We start from the raw sequence: 19,287 nt of genomic DNA on the forward strand, positions 1-19,287 counted from the left end.
GCACCCTATAAGAGGCAAAGACAGCAGGACAAAAAAAGGTCCGACGATCATTTGCACTTCGACGGTCAAGTCAACGGCTGGACAACGATAAATATATAGAATGCAATAGTAGAGAAATGAGGAATTTGGCTAGAGAGTTAAACCATACCTTAATAGTGTGAATGTATCCATATATATAGAGGAAATGGAAGTGAAGTGGGCCAAACGGGTTAGTGGGCCTAAGTTCGAGCCCAATAAAGAGGTGATTATGTAAGAATAATAATAGGCACCTCGGTAGGCGCCTCGGCTATACTTCTTAGGGCCTCGGTGACGCTTTGATTGGCCTTTTTAGAGCCTCGACTTTGGGGCCCAACTATAATAGACCTAGCACGGATCCAATAAGATGGCCCAATATGGGATGATAATTTATAGGCTTAACAGTAGCCCCCCAAGTTCATGGGTGAATATTTATATTAGCCGTGGACTTTTTAAGATTAGCTAAGTGTATGGTTGCTGCTGCGGTTGTAGGTTCGACTGTCTCTATTAAAGAGCTGACCCACAGGGGACGACAAGCGGGCTGAAGCTTGTGAATCTGAAGGTCGGGACTTATCTTCAATCGAGACACTGACCCACAATGGACGACGCACGGGAGATGGCTGAAGCTTTGTAAAGCTTTTGCAACGCTGCGACCCAGACGATGAACCACAAGGGACTTCGCGTCAAGAGGGTTGAAACTTTGTAAAGCTGATGGAAAAGCTAAAATGCGATCGATGTGGGAGATGGCTGAAACTTTGTACAACTTTTGCAACGCTGTGATCGAGGTGATAACCCATAGGGGACTCCGCGTCAAGAGGGTTGAAGCTTTGTAAAGCTGATGGCAGAGCTCATCTGGGACTAATATGCTAACCCATAGGAGACAACGCTTGGGAGATGGCTTGAAATTTTGTAAAGCTTTTGCAATGCTACGATCGAGGCGGTGACCTACAGGGGACTCCGCATCGAGAGGGTTGAAGCTTTGCAAAGCTGTGGATAGCATCTGGTGAGGCGAGGGATAGACGTCCCGCGAATAACTTGAACTATCGGAGTCTGAGTGTCTTGCCTTGGAATGATGAGGACTTAGAGCCAAGCTCGACGATAGTGAGAAGCGAGGAAAAGACATTTCGCGAAGCCATGAATAAACATCTGACGAACTGTCGAACAATTGGAGTCTTATAAGCTGGCCTCGAATAGAAGAGGACTTAGAGCTAAGCTCGGCGATAGTGAGATGAGGAATAAGCATCTCGCGAAGCAAGGAATAGACATCCGACGAACTGTCGAACTATCAGAATCTTATAAGCTGACCTCGAATAGAAGAGGATTTAGAGCTAAGCTCGAGGATAGTGAGGCAGGAAAAAACATCCTAAAGCCAAGAATAAACATCTGACGAACTGTCAAACTATCAGAGTTTTATAAGCTGGCATCGGATAGACAAGGACTTAGAGCTAAGGTCAACGATAGTGAGCGAGGAATAAATATCTCGCGAAGCCAGGGATAAACATCTGGCGAACTGTCGAACTATAGGAGTCGTATAAGCTGATCTCGGATAGATGAAGACTTAGAGCTAAGCTCGACGATAGTGAGGTGGAGAATAAGCATCCCATGATGCCAGGCATAGACATATGGCGAACTGTCTAACTATTAGAGTCTTATAAGTTGGCCTCGAATAGATGACAACTTAGAGCTAAGCTCGACGATAGTGAGGCAGGGAATAAGCATCTTGCCATGCTAGGAATTAACATTTGGCGAACTGTTGAACCATCGGAATTTTATAAGCTGGCCTCTTTAGAGCCTCAACTTTAGAGCCCAACTATAATGGGCTTTGCCCGGATCCAATATGATGGCCCAGTATGGGATGATAATTTATAGGCGTAACAGTAAAAAAACAAAGGTCCGACGATCGTTTGCATTCCGACGATCAAGTCAATGAGCAGATAAAGATAAATATATAGAGTGCAATAGTAGAGAGATGGGGAATTTGGCTAGAGAGTTAGACCATACCTTAATAGTGTGAATGAATTCATATATATAGAGTAAATGGAAATGAAGTGGGCCAAACGGGTTAATGGGCCTAAGTTCGAGCCCAATAAGGAGGTGATTATATAAGAATAATAATAGGCACCTTGGCTAAACTTCTTAGGGTCTCCGTGGCGCTTCGGTTGGCCTCTTTAGAGCCTCGACTTTGGGGCCCGACTATAATGGGCCTCGCCCGGATCCAATAAGATGGCCCAATATGAGATGATAATTTATAGACGTAACAGTAGCCCCCCAAGTTCATGGGGAATATTTATATCAGCCGTGGACTTTTTAAGATCAGCTTAGTGTATGGTTAATGCTGCGGTTGTAGGTTCAACTGTCTCTACCAAAGCGCTGATTCACAGGGGAAGACGCACGGGCTGAAACTTGTGAATCTGAAGGTCGGGACTTATCTTCGATCGAAGCGCTCACTCACAAGGGACGACACGTGGGAGATAATTTATAGTCGTAACACCAATACACATTTTTTTCTTTATCCTGTATATGAAATTGGTATTATGATGTCTTTCTTTTCCTTTTCTCTTCTTATTTTGTTAATATTTCTTCTTGCAATTGATTTAATAAGAATATCATTTTACCTTAAATAAGCTAAACACTTTCAGGTTTGTTCCAATTTGGTCCTGAATATTGCTTTTAACTTATTTTCGGCAACACTGTAATTGTCGCCTTTCATATGATTCGGAATGGTTTCACGCATAAAATTTTAAATTATCAACAGTAGGAAATGATAGTAATTAGTAAGGACCCGTCTGATAGGAATTTTGAAAAATTAAAATTTGATTCTGACACTAAAGTTTTTCAACATGTTTAGATATTTTTTTGAAATTTGTTTGATTCATTAAAAGAATTTTTTAGAGGAAGTTAACCTAAGATACTTTTTCAAGAAACTCTTTCACGAGAAGAACAAACAGAAGAAGAAGTTATGTCAAACGGGCCACAATTGGACGTGACAAAGTTGTGTTTTAGGCCGGATAAATTCTGAATTGAGAGCTGCTACATTAACAAGACTTATTCTGTCGAGAGCATGTTTGACACTTTGACATAGCTTTTGAAAAGTCAAAAGAAGCTTTTGAGATTCAAAAGTTGATTTTGGACTCGTTTGATTAATTATATTAAAGTGCTTCTAATAGTTAAAAGGGCTTTTAGAGAAAGCTGATTCAATATGACTTCCTCTAAAATCATTTTCGAAGTGAGAAGTACTTTTAAATATTAATTTTCAAACAAAAATTATGATAATTTCTTTCAAAAGTTCTTTTACAAAAAGCAAAAATTATTTCATTAATTAAGCCCATGTTTGAGTCACATTTTAGGAAAAATGCATTATTCATGTCAAATCAATGAAAAATACGTGGTTAAAAAATAAAAAAAAGTTTTAAATTTGCAAGTAACATTATTTTATTAAAAAATATGCGGCTAAAAAGAAATCAAATTATTATTGAAGAATGTATTTTTTTTTAAAATAATGTTAATAAAACAAGCCCTAAATAACTAGCCGGTTGGCTGAGGAGTCCAAACTGTAAACTACCAAAGTAATGACAAAATTGGGTACAACAATCATATAAAATATTAATTAAAAAACTATTGGTTTTGACCTAACAGACAAATACCCCAAAGTATTTGGAAGTTGAATCCTATGAACCAACCATGCTGGCCAGCCTTCCAACTACTCACAATTTTGGAGTTTTGCATTTGCACCCTCGTTCTTTTGACATATATATTCATATTCATCTAAAGTTTTTGTGTCAGATACTTTCAAATTTCATCAACAATCTACTTATTTGTCTAACCAGCAAGTCATTTAGCTTATGTTTGGTCGCATTTATAATCACTCAACTACCTTTTTAATCTCATATTTCGAGAAACTTATAAATACTAATCACTTGTCAAGTACTCTCAAAACAATTTTAAATTTCGAGAAGTGACATATTCAATGATGTATAGACTAGTTGGAATTTTGTGACAAATATTACCTTTTCCTTTCATTTTACTCATTTCCGAACCACCTTCATGGTAAGGAGATAAGGATTAATATTTGGGGGAAAATACAAGAATAAAATTTTAACAAAACAATCCCTAATTTTTCATGATTAGTATAACAAAAAAAGTATTTTCTAGGGTAACATTCACAATAACTGAATCATCGAGGGCTCAACCACAAATTAGTGAAAGAAAAAGAAATAGAAAGATCCAGTGGAGACAAAACGACTAAGGTGGCGATACTGTCACACCTACCACCGCGAAGTTGGTGTTGACGCGTCTTTATTGACGGAGGTTCCAAAGTCGCATTTATGACCAAAATAACAAAATAATTCGGCTTTTAATTGATTCAATTTTTCTTTCAATTTACATTTTCACTGATTATATTTTCAATTTTAAACGTGCCTCTTCGTATGAGTTCATTATTTCATGAAACCTATGTTTGGCCCTGTTATTTCAAAATCTCATTTTTTTTAAAATTTATTTTCAACCACATAGTCTACAAAAAATAACAATTTTAAAATACTTTTTATTCCCAAAATTACATTTTAATAGACCCCAAACAAGAGCTAAAAGTCGAGCACACATCCAATTTTAAGAATATGATATATAACATCAGTTCAGATGAAAGTGAAATATATTGCTAGTTGCTACATTTTTACTCATTAGTACCTAAGCGGGTGCTCATTGAGCCCCATCGAGTCATTATTTAGTGAGGATTAAAATTAAAATTTTAGTAGATTTGGATAAGAGATAATGAAATATGTGACTGAAAAGTTGAGATATTCATGAAATATGTTTTTAAAATTAATTGTTGATTTGGATTTGAATTAAAATCAATACTAAACAAGGACTGAATATTTTTTTATGAAATTAAAAGCTACAAAATTGGTAAGCAAATGCTTTACCTTAAAACAACAACGTATTGGAATTTTCCGGTCCAGGTAGACCGGGTGTACTCGATAAAAACTATGCAGACACCAACCTAAATAAACCTTTAAGACAAAATGCACGCCTCTCGAAAGTCTCTGCAGCGCCACCAATAAATAGAAAGACAATTTGTTAGAGATAGCCGTTAACCGCCGCCACCTGCCGGCTGCCACCACCACCGCCAAGACCCCTTGCCAAAATGGCCATCTCCACCACCCTCAATCTCTCACCAACGACGCCACGCTATCTCTTTCTGCACCACTCCTCTTGTTTCTCATCGCCGTCTATATCGCTGTCCCCCACCCTAACAAAACCCACCCTTCTTTCACTTGCTTTAACCCACACCCAAAAGCGCCCCATATTCTTAGCCTTCTCCTCCAATGCAGCCTCCACGAATAGTAATATTGACTACAACCTTGTGAGTGGCGATGGCAGTGGAGGAAGCGACAACGGCAGAGGCGGAGGAGGAGGAGGAGGAGGCGGAGATAATAATGATGGAAGCGATGACAGTAACAAGAAGAACAACAAAGAAGAGGCCTTTATGGCATTAGCTGAGGCCAGTAGGAGTCTTGAGAGTTTGCCAAAGGATTTGAAGGCAGCCATTGAGGATGGAAAAATACCGGGATCGATTTTGTTGAGATATTTTGAATTGGAAAAGTCTGGTTTGCTTTCTTGGTTAATGAAGTTTGGTGGATTCAAGGAGAGATTATTGGCTGATGATCTCTTCTTGGCTAAAGTCTTCATTGAATGTGGCGTTGGAGTCTTCACCAAGGTAATCGAATCTAATGAAACGAATTTACATTCTTCATTATTATTCTTTTGTGTATGTTAAGATTGTTCCTTTTTACCATGTCCTGTATTTGTGGGGAGCAACAATGTTGCTTTTTAAGTCCATGGATTGGGTCATTCAAATTAATGTTGTCAATGTCATGAAAGGTTTAGGTGCTTAGAATTTCCCAATACCAATTGGTTTTCAGATGAGATTCTTAAAATCCGATCTTACAAGTGGTGTTAGATCTAGGATCGTGGTTCGAGCCACAAGACCAACATTTTGCTCTTAACCATGGATAGTAGTGTCTCTCAAATGATGGGGGTCGAAGCAAGGTTTAGCCTTCCCTCATTGGACACCAATTGAATTTCACATGAGATGGTTAAAGCCTGATCTTACATATTTTGATTGTTAATTAATTGAGGGGTTATTTTTTTATTATATTGTTGCTGGAAAGGGTGATTTATTATTTATTTATGATAAAAATGCGTTGAGATTAATAACAAGAGAAAATGATGTGTTACTGAATTGATAATTGATATACTGCAAATGGTTAGTTCTTAAGTAGTTTAGTGATAAAGTGTATTCGTAGTATCAGTAAATTTTAAATTTAAATATCTAAACAATTTACCTTTAGCAATTAAAGGTTTATTTCTTGCTTATTTTAACTATGTGCATTCTGTGTTTTGGTTGAATTTTTTGCTGATACATTCCCCTTTCACGATGAGCAAAAATGAAGCTCTCAGAGGGAAGTGCAATAGCTAATGAGTGTGGTTAAAGGTGGGCTGTCTCAAAAAGTGGTACCTTGATCCGGCATTGTTAACTTGATATTTTTCCCTCAAGAAAAATCCTACCTGAATTATTATCCTTGCTTTTTTAGAAGTACAAAATATTAATGAGGTGTTTGTAAAAACTAGCTATGTCTATTAGGAGGAGATACTATACTCGGAGAAGACGATCATGAAAGTTTCTGCCTTTACCTTTACATACCAGTGATTCTTTTGAGAAAAATAATGAATTCACGTGCGTGCCACACAGAAAGAGCACAATGCAATAGCTCACTCCCTTTTTTCAATCTTCTGTCTCTTTCTTCATGGCATAACGAAAGAACTACACGAGGAGAAGCTCCAGGATTTTAAATCCGTAACCTATGCCTAACAACGGTTCAAGTATTTGTGTGGTTGACTTCACATATCCATTGGCCAAGAATGCATAATATTCGTCTTTTGCTTGCATTTCAGCGAGTAATAGTTTCTTTTGATGTTGGTCTTCAGAAACTTGAAATCACATTTCTTTTTGCCATCGACGTTCCTCACAGATGATAATTTATATTTCTTTACTGTTTGAATATTGCAAATGCTTAATATGTAAACATTGCAAATGCTTAATTTGAGATTGATTTTCTAAATGCACATTCATTCTTTTGACCAGTACTTTCCAGTTTCTTAATCGTTTCATATGTTTTCCCTTGTCTATTTACTTATGCCTTAATCTCCATATACTTGACTGCTTAGCGTGCTTTAAAGACAAGGGGCCCGGACAAGCATGAGACCAGTTTGATACTCATCTTAGGGAAACCTATTCGGCTTTGTATAAAGTTGCTGTCATTGATCCGGCACTTCAATTTTGTACTGGCACTGCACATGGCTAGATGAAGTTTCAAGTTTCTTTTAAGACGTGACTTTATTTCTTCCTTTCAAGGAAACAGAAATTAGTCTATTTTTTTATGAGAAGAAAATTTTCATTTCACATTTGGCCTCTTGTGATAGACTTACAAATTAAAAGTATAAAACTTCTCCATTTGTATGTTTAGATCATGCTTCTTTTTTCAAATTTTAAAGCCCTGCCGTTCATTTTGGTTTACTAAGTCAATTACTAATTTAATGGCTTTGTTCAGACTGCTGCAGAATATTCACGACGGAAGGAAAACTTTTTCAATGAGCTGGAAATTGTTTTTGCTGATGTGGTATGACAGCTTCTCATTTAATTATAATTTTTTATCTTTCTCAGCCTTTAACTCTCAATGTTGCATTTGTTTTCCTTCTGTGGCTCCTTTTTGAAGGATGACTCGTCTTATATAAAGTTTTTTGTTGAAAGTTTAACCTCTTGTTAGGTGTAGCTTATGGTATTCGTTGGTCCAACGGCTGACTTACTTCTGTTGTCTCCTCTTCCTTTGTTTGAAAAGCCTTAAACCTTTTACCAAGCCAGATATCCAGGCTAGTTGGATTATAAGCCCCTGTTTGACTGCCATTATTTGGGATTTTCAATGTTTTGAATGGTGAATTTTTGGAGAATATGTGGTTAAAAAGTAGGGAAAAATTTTAGATTTACGTACAAAATATTTTATTGGGCGAATGTATGGTTGAAAATGAGTATGTAGAAAAAAGAGTTTTGAAATAAATGATGTCAAACTGGGGCAAAATGTCTAACCCTGTCATGTTCTTAAAGCTGTACATCCTAAATTGAAAGAGGCAATTAATTTCTGTTTCCAATTTGCATGTCCATTGATGGTTTATATATTTCGAGGGATCAGTTTAAATATTTTTGTTTTTCCTTGAGTCAAAATTTAAAAAAATAATAATAATAAGAAAAGAAAATTTATGCAAGAGGTATACACAATGTACCCGAAAAATCTAGCCCAACATAGTAAAAATACCACTTGCAACCAAATTTCTGTTTTGGGGTCCAAAGCAGCCAAATTATGTGCACGTATTTGATTTATGTCTTCATATTTTTAGTTTGTCTTCTTGTCAGGTGATGGCCATAATTGCAGATTTTATGCTGGTCTACCTTCCAGCTCCTACTGTTTCTCTCCGACCGCCGATTGCTGTCACTGCTGGACGCCTTGCCAAGTTCTTTTACAGCTGTCCAGATAATGCATTCCAGGTAACTATTTCTCCTTTCATTTGTTGGATTAATCTTACATGATCATGTCTTAGTGATATATTTAATGTGAACCAAAAGATGTGATGTTGTAAATTTGATTTATAGGTTGCGTTGCGTGGAACCTCATATTCATTTTTACAGAGAATAGGTGCCATAGTGGTGAGGAAGTCTCTCTTAGTTTGAGTTTGAAATACTTACAGGATGAAGATTGAATACAAATTTACTAATGCCACAACTTTTTTGCAGCGTAATGGAGCAAAGCTGTTTGCTGTTGGCACTACTTCATCCTTGGTAAGTTCATATTTAGGGATCTTTGCAGCTTAAGGGTTGTACGTTTGCTTCCAATCATGGATAGATTATTTATATGCTACCTTTTCATATCACATTGTTTAAGACAGATAATCTCTCAAGACAAATTCATGATATTTTTAGTGGTCTTCTAATAATATCTGGGCCTGAATTTCACTATGCTCATTGATTCGTAAATATCCCCCAAGTTCGAAGTAGGTTCTTGTCCCATTAGACATGAGCTTAACAATGATCAAGTACATCAAATTGTACCTAGATTATATCCATTGGGTAGGGAAGTGAAATTAGGATTAAATATATGTTTTTTTTGCATATATGAGGACAATGAAGTTGAAGAATATATTTTTTTTTATTTTTTATTTTTTGAATTCTCATGATAACCCATTATGCTAAGAGTCAACTAACAAATCAAAATATCAGGTGACAAGAAAAAATTTAGTTTGATTCTTCCCAACGATTCCTATACCTAACATATGTTCTCTCCCCAAGCACCCTTTAAAAAAAAAAAAAAAAATTAACGAGTAAAATCTCTCGGTATCTAGCTCCTATATATGATGAGTGGTCAACAAGTCTTCTTATACATTTAATCAATATTTTGTAGATTTTATTTCTACTCCATATAATATTTATAAACCTAATAAATTATGTAGTCAGACTTGAGGAACATTACATTATTCATTCATTCATGTCTAGGTTGGGACGGTTGTGACAAATGCATTGATAAATGCTCGAAAGGCTGTTGATCACTCTGCTGGAGATGAGGTCGAGAATGTCCCAGTACTGTCAACAAGTGTTGCCTACGGCGTATATATGGCAGTATCCAGCAACCTTCGGTATGTTTATGAATACTTTTTTATGGCATTATTTTCCTATAACAAATCTGTATTGATGGCTTTTACATTCTGTTGATTCTACGTCATGCCAATCTTATGCACCATTTCTGAGCAGCACGTGAGCCTGCTCAGGAGTTACCATAGCGACTCTTGTTACCTAATTGTGCAGCTAGGAGACACAATCTAGTAAGGAATGGCAAAAATTTCCCCATCTTCAGGGCATGTAGGAAAGAATTAATGCGCGGCCACCAGCTTCCCAAAATAAGGGCAGTTCTGCTCACGAAAACATCCTACCTATACTATAGTCAAGTCGTTCGCGTATCTTTCTGCTCTCCTTTCCTTCTATTCATCATATTTTTGGCTTTGACCAATTCAAGGTGAAAAATGGGACTGATGGTGGTTAGCTGAAAAGGGGGGAGATCACGTTAGTTAAGGGCCTGCAAAATTTTCCTACTCCTGAACATATTAGATGGCACATTCTAATTGTTCTATCAACTGCCAGCTTTTAAAAGCAGTCCCATCTGTCTCGCTCCAGGGGAAGAGGGCGGAGTAGGGGACAGAAGCGCAAGAGGCAATTCTAACCAAAAAGGGGACAGCAGTCCCATAACATATCACTCAATTTCTCTCTCTATTTTTAATCTTGACTGTTGGGGAGTTTGAAGTGATCTCCTTGGATTAATATTTGCATTTAGATAAAACAAAGCGATATTTGATACCATCTTTCTGCTCAATTTTTTCTCTCTAAATCCAACAGATACCAGGTTTTGGCTGGTGTGATTGAACAAAGGATGTTAGAGCCTTTGCTGCATCGTCACAAGTTATTTTTGAGTGCAATTTGCTTTGCTGTGCGAACTGGCAACACGTTCTTGGGTTCCTTGTTGTAAGATTCTTCGCCTTTTCCTGACAAAAATTCTTAAAACACCCTGTCATTATATGCATGTTTTCGTGAACTCTTTAAATCTTTTGCAGGTGGGTTGATTATGCTCGTTGGATAGGGATTCAAAAGGCTCACGATGTAGAGTCACAAGTGGGTACTTCAGCTTCATGCTGAGGCCCGTGAAGTGAATGTGAGTTTTCCCATTCGTCGACTATTTAGAAGTTGTTTACTTGGGATTTATCGAGTTTATCGAAATGGTCTTCAGATATTCACAGGGTTTGTGTATTGATATTAATAATTGTGAATCGATTAATTTGGTTTTCATTTATCATTTCTTTTTAGCCTGGAGATTTATTTTCCTAGTAAATGCATAAACTTGGTTTCTTCGAGTACACAGCTATGTATTGTCTTAACTTGAGACAATACTCATAAGTTGTTATTATTGCTTTAATATTGACTTTAATGAAATATTTCTGTCAATGATAGACGAATATTCCATGTATCATTTTATTCATGAGAGGTAACTACTTGGTATGATCTAACTTTGCAAGAACATCAACAATGTTATCGATATTAAATATAGGATCGTTGTCTACCTTCTGAGATCTCCATGCTCCTTTTTGAAGACCTCCAATATTCCATGTACCATTTTATCAATGAGGTAAATATCCCCAATTTCTCGAACAAATTCTTAAGGTCCTCTGAGACCTTATAGGTGGAGAAATTTCCGAATTTTGACTAAGGAGGAGATCTTCCATGGGAGATTATCTAAATATATGGATCCCCTTGTAACGTTTTTTGCCACTATGATTCGATGTATGGCGTTCTGTGAGGCCATGATCGAACTGTATATGAAAGACTAAGCCCATGTTTGAGCCATACTTTTAAAGAAAATACTTTGTAACAATTTAATTAATTAATTTATTTATTGAAATTGTATGGTTAAAGTTAGAGAATTTTTTTTTTTTTTTTTTACATTCAAAATGAGGCTCAAATTGGGACTAAATACAACCAACTAAAAAATAAGAAAGTTACAAGAAGTTGTGCAATTTGCTGAGGACATTATCATTTTATGTCTTATGGATATGTTTATGTAGATTTTTTAAGAATTAAATTAATGAAAAAATGATATTTTTGAAGAATGTATGGAAAAATGCTATGAATTTACGTGTAAAATTATTTTATTGGGAGAATTTGTGATTGAAAATGAGTATGGCACGGAAGGAGATCTCTGGTTGGAGCTGTATCTAAATATATATATCCCCTAGTGATATTTGGTCGCCACCACGATTCGACGTATGCTTTTCTGTAATGCCAAGCTCCCTCAGAACCATGAAATCCAAAAAACAAGATGGCTGATATTAGTTGGATAATCCTTGGAATTTTCTTCTGAAGAGACTGATTCTGAAAGTTCCCTAATCCTAAAAGAGGAAAATAAATGGGAATTGGCTGGAGAATTGGGAAGGGAATTGGCGATCGAGTAAAGGACTAGACCTAAAATCAGCAGTGCTTTGAATAGGTTAGTTACCAACAGGAAAATTGAAACAGATTGGAAATTTTTCGTTGCCAAACTGTTATGCATGACTGCTGACAAGAAAATATATACTTTTATTTCTCTGTGTTGCAATATTTTGCAGGGTTAGTATATTCATACACAACTGATTTTAGTCTTCTCACAATCTTGAATTGTCAGTTAATTGTATCTAATTATCAACTTATGTACCACGAGAATGTATTAGAGCTATGTAGAGTTTAGATGCATAATTATTGGTGGTGTAACGCCACTTGATTAAAGAAATTTGACTTTCAAAATTTCTATTAACAGGCATGTTTTGGTACACTAAATTTCATGTAATTGACAAGGATGTGTGTGTGTGTGTGTGTGATGGAATTTGTGAGTTGTCTTTTTTCATCAACTTGATTGAGCCAACTTAATTAACAGCATATCAAGAGAGCTTAGCACAATTAATTTGATGTTTATAAGCAGCTTAACAGCATTTTTTTTTTTTTTTTGCACATAAGTCTAAGCCTGACCCTCATTTTAGATTGCTAATTATGCCTAACCCTACCTTCTAGAGTACAAAGCAAATAGGAATTGTCATGCTGAAAATTGTGACCGATTTCCTTTTATTCTGCATGGGATCCTACTTCAGTCCTTGTACAGAGAAAAAATAATGAGATGGAAAAATATTAAAAAGATGGAGAAAAATTTGAGGACCATTAAAGCTTTTCATTATTTGAAAAATTTGTACATTAATATAGAACTTCTTCACTCGTTCAAATTCCTCAAATATCACAAGAAAAATATTATAATAAACACCAAACCCATAAATTTCTACTATTTGGACAACCCACAAAGAGAGGCTTACAAATTTTCCTCTAATATTAAAGTGTTTCCCACACTTACCTTGACTCTTAAACTTTATGTATTATTGATTAAGACCCTGTTTGTTGCCAATTTTTTTGTCCAATTTAAATTTATTTTCGGACGGTTGCTCCACTATTAGCCGTGATTTTTAACTTCGTATCTCACAATGGGTCCCACGTGCTGACAGCAAGCGATAAAAAATGTATTATTTTCTTCAAATAATTGGAACCAAATAGGGGCTATATGAGAGATATTTACTCTTATTTGTGTATATATTGCTTTTGTTGGGAAAAACTCTGACTTGGAGGTGAATTGAGAAGGGGGAAAAAGAAGGAGAGGAGATTGATTGAAGCTTAATTGAACAATAATAGTAGAATTGAAGAGAAATCGGAAAGCTGTTGCTTGAATATCGGAAGCTTTGAAAAAATACCATTTAGATGAATCCACAAGTTTGAAGAACCAAATTCTACATTCGAAAAGGTTGGATACCAACGTGATCGCTCTCAAAACTTTTAAAGACCAAATTTGAAGAAAATAAAAGTTGAAAGACGAAAGCTTTTCACTAATCCTTTGGGCAACTGCCCTGAGGGATAATGGAGAAAAACTTCATTAGGACAATCTTATATGTATAGTGGTAGGATCATTCATTCAAATAATAACGAGTGTTTTTTTATTTGTTATTTAATTATTTTTATATTTCTCTCATACTATTTAAAACCTTCCGCTCATCATTTTCTCTTGAAGTTCAACTAATATTAAATCACACTAAATGATATATTAACTTGCATTCGGCCAATTGAAATGTAATTTTTCATAAATCTATCTCAAAAAGTCAATTATATTACACAATTTGAACATTAAGTGTTAATTGTAATATTAATTATATTTCTACCATATAGCTAGCTATTAATAAATATATAAAAGTATATGGTCAGACTAAATATATGGTCGGTTTTCCATGGAAAATAGCATTAAGGATGTGTTTGATTGAAAAAATTTTCATCAAAAATGGCATTTTTCCATCCGAGTTTCAATTTTTGGAGTGTTTGATTGCCCCTTTTTCATGGAAAATATTTTTTAACCTTTGAAAATATGTTTAGTTTTCCTTGTTTTTAAGGAAAATATTTTCTTTCAGGGGAGATATGTTTTTGTTTTCCTCAAAACAAGGAAAATATTTTCTTTTCTAGTAAACATTTTTCATGCCAATTAAAAATACCCTAAATATAAATCATATGCTACATTAATATACTTTCTGCATATTTCATGAGTTTTATGCACTCATTATCTAACTACTTATAGATCTAACTACTTATAGAAAGATGAATAAAATTCACTGTAGTTGCAACAGTGTTTGGGACTTCTACTGTAGCTAAACAGTGATTTCACTGTAGATATCAGCCATACCCGGCCATTTCCTTCTCAGTTTTCAATTTCCCCACGCAAACCCATTTTCTGCAGACAAAAGTTTTCTTCTTCATCATTATCATTTTCTTCTCTCGCTTCTTCTTTAATTCTTCTCTCGTTTTTTATGTGATTAATCTTTTCGTGCAAAATTCCTATGAATAGAGAGATAAATCTTGGCATGCCATTTTTCTCAAATTATGATTTTGTTTATTCAATATTCTACGTGCAAAATTTTTGATTTCGAATGAATAGAGAAGTATATCATCGATTTTATTTGATAATTATAATTTTGTTTATTCGATTCACAATTTTGGGTTTTTGTGTGAATAGAGAGGTATATTCCTGGTTTAATGTAAATTAAAATGCTTATTAGCTTGTTAATTCATTTATGTCTCTTATGCATCAACAATCTTGGCAGAAATCGTGAAGTATGGAAATAAGTTAGTTTTGGATATTATTTAGATCATTATTCTGAGTTAATTAAATTTTTAGTCTATTTTGTAAAGTTTCCTGATGTATTAATTCAAATCTGGAATTTCTTTGCACAAAGCAGGGGAAGAGAATGAAATAAATTCTGTCAATGTCATTTAACCGAGTCCAAAGTCTGCACTGTTTTGTGCCGTGGTTAATTTAGATTAATTTTATCATTATAAATTTTAATTTTTTTCGTTCTCTTTTATTTTTTATTATTATCTGGGTCTCCAGTGATTTGTCTTGGCTATTAGACAATTTCATCTCCACTACCCGACTTCACGACTTAAGAGTCTCTTGGTACCGCTCTTCCACCCCACCCGACCCCCACCGATATTCTGGAATTCCTTCCACAAATAATTTTTATGGATTTTGTTTAATTTATTACATTCTTCTTTATTTTCACAGTTTGCATGTTACATGTTTCTTAATTGTAACAAAATTCAGTTATGGATTGTTCGGTAATTTAATTATGGGAAGACAATGTTGAATACCTACATCTACACAACTTGATATTCTTCAAACCATATTTGATGGCGGAAATGAAAGTCCAACCAATACAAAAATTGTTCAAATAGGTTCCTACCTATCCTCACATAATCATATTTCTGAAAAAAAAAACATTTGTGAGTGGTTTAAAATTAGGCGTACTCAGTTAGAAAGAGAAAGAAAACAAAGAGAAAGAAAACGAAAGCAGTCCAATAAGAACTATGAAGTGCAACCTCATCGACTTGTGAAAAGCTTCAGTTTAACATGTTCGTATTTAACGTTAGATTTAATCCTATTTATCATACCCTTCAACTTTATAAATCTTTTTCTTACAAAATTTCATTTGAAAATGTTTTCTTATTCTTTCTTTGTTTTAGGTTATGATAATCATCAGCTTGAATCTCAAATTGATTTACAGAAGAATCAAACTATTGATGTAGCTATTGATGACAATTGTGTTACTGAAAAGTTAAATAAAAATTCTGAGGATAATTATGTTGAATGTCAGTCGGATGTTGATGTTACTGTTGAGTGTGCAAGACAAATTGATAGGGAAAATATCCCTGTTGAACCTTTTGTCTTGCCATGTCCTAGAAATTGTACACATTGTGGTGCAAAAAGATTCTGTACATAAAGCAATGGCTTTTGTTGTTGTGATGGAAATGTCAAATTATAGTTACATAATATGCCTCTTGAACTATTTTATTTATTTACGTCTACATCTGAAGAGGCTATTGCTTTTAAGAAAGTTGGTCGCAGTTACAACAATGATTTTGCATTCACTTCATTTTGTATTAAGTATGACAGAGAATTGTGTAAGAATAATAAAGGTATATATACTTTCAGAATTCAGGGACAAATATACCATTTTATAAAGTCTCTTGTACCGCTAGATTCTCGTTCAACATATTTACAACTATACTTCTATGATACTGACAATGAAATTGGTAATAGACTTAATACTTCAGACAGATTTTGTGAATTGACTTTGAGAAAGTTGATGGACATTTTAAACAAAAATCTGTATTCTAACATTTTCATATCGTTGAGTGAAGTTACTGATCTAGAATCTTGTCGAATTTTATTGAGGTGTGATCCAGGTCTTGATCAGAGAACATATAATTTGCCAATATCAGAATAGGTGGCTGTAGTTTGGGTTGATGATGGCCCATCTGAGAATACTTGGGGTCGGAATTTATTAATTTATGGACATTCGGGTAGTGTGTATAAAATTCAATATTATTATTGTTGTTATGATCCACTTCAATATCCATTACTTTTTCCGTATGGAGAACCTGGATGACATGAAGGTATTGAGAAGGCAAATGTGAATGTATCCCGACTTCGAGTTTGTCAAAATTTAATAGAAATCAATAATCTCCACTCAGCTGAGGAGCTCTTGGAAATAGAAGATGATGGTGAAATTTATTGCTCATAATAATTCATGTTTTATTGACTAAATGTATTTATCTTATTATTGATAATAGATGATGAATGAGTTTCATTGATATATATGTTTATTTTTTGCAGTTTTGAAGACAAGGAGGAAACGGATGACAGTGCTTGTTGAGAATATTATTGCTATAAGCTTCAAATTAGGTCTGGCAACAATTGTCTTCTTTTACATACTGGCAAACTTTTACGGCAATATGTAGTGGATATGTATGTTAAAATTGAAACATCAAGATTGGACTATTTTCACAATAACCAAAAAGTTATAAGAGCATAAGCATATCAGGAAATTGTAGATAGCATTCAAAATGGTGAGAATAGGTGTTATAAAATTGGTAGATCATTGGTGTTGCCTGCTAGTTTTATTGGGGGTCCTAGAAATTTGAGAAAAAGATATATGGATGTGATGTCTTTAGTTCAAAGATATGAAAAACCTAATGTGTTTTTGACGATGACATGTAATCCAAATTGGCCTGAAATAAAACGTGAATTGAGACACAATGATGAATACAGAATAGGCCAGATTTGTTGGTGCGAATATTTCGGGCCAAGCTTGAACAACTAAAGATAAATTTGATTAAGAGAAAGTTGTTGGCTCCTATAGCTACATATGTTTATGTCATTGAATTCCAAAAGAGAGAATTACCTCATGCTCATTTTCTTCTAAAATTTAAACCAAATTTTAAGATTAGAAATTCTTTACAAGTTGATAAAATGGTTTCGTGTGAAATACCAGACAAAAATAAATACCCTCATTTACATTTAGCTATTGTAAAACATATGAGGCATGGTCCTTGTGGGTAATTGAATCCAAAGAATGTTTGCATAGAGAAAAATGATGTATGTAAAAATAAATACCCAAGAGAATTTGTCCAATATACTTCATTAGGTAATGATTCCTACCCGCATTATAAACGTCGCAATGATGGTGTAACTGTTAAAGTAAGAGGTTGTATGTTGAACAATAGATGGGTTGTGGCATACAATCCTTACATTTTAGCTAAAATATTAATGTAGATCTATGCTCTTCTGTTAAAGCTGTTAAATATCTACACAAGTACGTATACAAGGGTTACGACCGTATCCATTTTACTGTGAATAAAGAAACAAATGAACACTTTGTCGATGAAATTACAAACTACCAAACAGCTAGATGGATTTTCATACCTGAAGCTATGTGGAGGATATTTAGTTTTGATTTATGCGATATGTCTTCTGTAGTGGTTTGTTTACAGTTGCATACTGAAGATGCTCAAATGGTTATATATAACGAAAGTGGTAATTTATCAAAAGTTATAAATAGAGAGTTTATTCATCGAACAATGTTAACTGAATTCTTTAAGATGAATATTTCAGATGAAAAGACAAGAACTCTTTTGTACAAATAATTTTCCACATATTTTGTCTGGAATGTATCCATGCAAATTTGGACTCCTAGAAAAAAGAAAGATGTTATTGGTAAAATAGTCGCTGCTAATCCATCCAAGGGTGAACGATATTTTTTGAGAGTTTTACTAAATCATATTAAAGGGCCAAAATCTTTTGAAGATTTAAGAACTATCAATGGTGTCATTTTATCTACTTATCATGAGGTAGTGGTTTTATAAGGTCTTCTTAGTGAAAATAACTATTCTGAGACTTGTTTAACTGAAGCAGTTGTTTAACAAATGCCCATATTATTGCATCGACTATTTGCTAATGTGTTGACTCCGTGTTGTCCTGCAAATCCAAGAAACTTATGGGATAAATTTAAGGGTTTTATGATGAAAGATTATTTACATAACGGTATATCACAACAGAATGCTGAGATGAGAGCTTTGCATTGTATAAATTCTTTCTTGGAAGGTGTTGGTAAAAATGTGACTGATTTTGGCTTGGTAGATTTCAATTTGAATGTGACTAATGATGATAGCTTTCAAACCATGATTGCTGAAGAAACGACAAATATGAATGTTGAGTTAGACATACATTATGCTAAAAGTCTAAATAAAGAGCAACATAATGCGTATGATATAATTTTAGATTGTATTTTGAATGATAAGAATGGAATGTTTTTTATTGATGGCCCAGGTGGCATTGGAAAAACATACTTATACAAGGCAATACTTGCTGCTGTAAGATCATGAAATCTTATTCATTAGCAATAGCATCATTTGGTGTAGCTACGTCTTTATTACTGGCTGATCGGACAAGACATTCACGATTTAAAATTTCACTTCAAATAAGTTCTGATATGTGATGTTTGGTGAGTAACAATCTGTACTCGGTAAACTTTTATCAATTTCTAAACTAATTATATGGGATGAGGCGCCAATGGTTCATAAATATGCTTTTGAAGCTTTGGATAAAATGTTAAAAGACATTACTGAATCTCCAATACCGTTTGGTGAAAAAGTCATTGTGTATAGAGAAGACTTTCGTCAAATTTTACCAGTGGTACAGAGAGGAATGAAAGAGGATATAATGAAGG

General features: G+C 34.6%; 1 protein-coding gene across 1 annotated transcript; it reads left to right on the forward strand.

Annotated features, from left to right (window-relative positions):
• Positions 1-5,022: 5,022 nt before the first annotated feature.
• Positions 5,023-11,113, forward strand: LOC111411889 (protein RETICULATA-RELATED 4, chloroplastic-like). The gene is made up of 8 exons (XM_023042541.1): positions 5,023-5,731; positions 7,626-7,694; positions 8,483-8,614; positions 8,720-8,773; positions 8,861-8,905; positions 9,617-9,756; positions 10,511-10,636; positions 10,726-11,113. The coding sequence occupies exons 1-8, from the start codon at positions 5,159-5,161 to the stop codon at positions 10,805-10,807; spliced, it is 1,221 nt and encodes a 406-aa protein (XP_022898309.1). The 5' UTR covers positions 5,023-5,158; the 3' UTR covers positions 10,808-11,113.
• Positions 11,114-19,287: the final 8,174 nt, after the last annotated feature.

The sequence above is a fragment of the Olea europaea genome, chromosome 16 (genome assembly GCF_002742605.1).
Source record: "Olea europaea var. sylvestris chromosome 16, O_europaea_v1, whole genome shotgun sequence".
NCBI lineage: Eukaryota > Viridiplantae > Streptophyta > Magnoliopsida > Lamiales > Oleaceae > Olea > Olea europaea.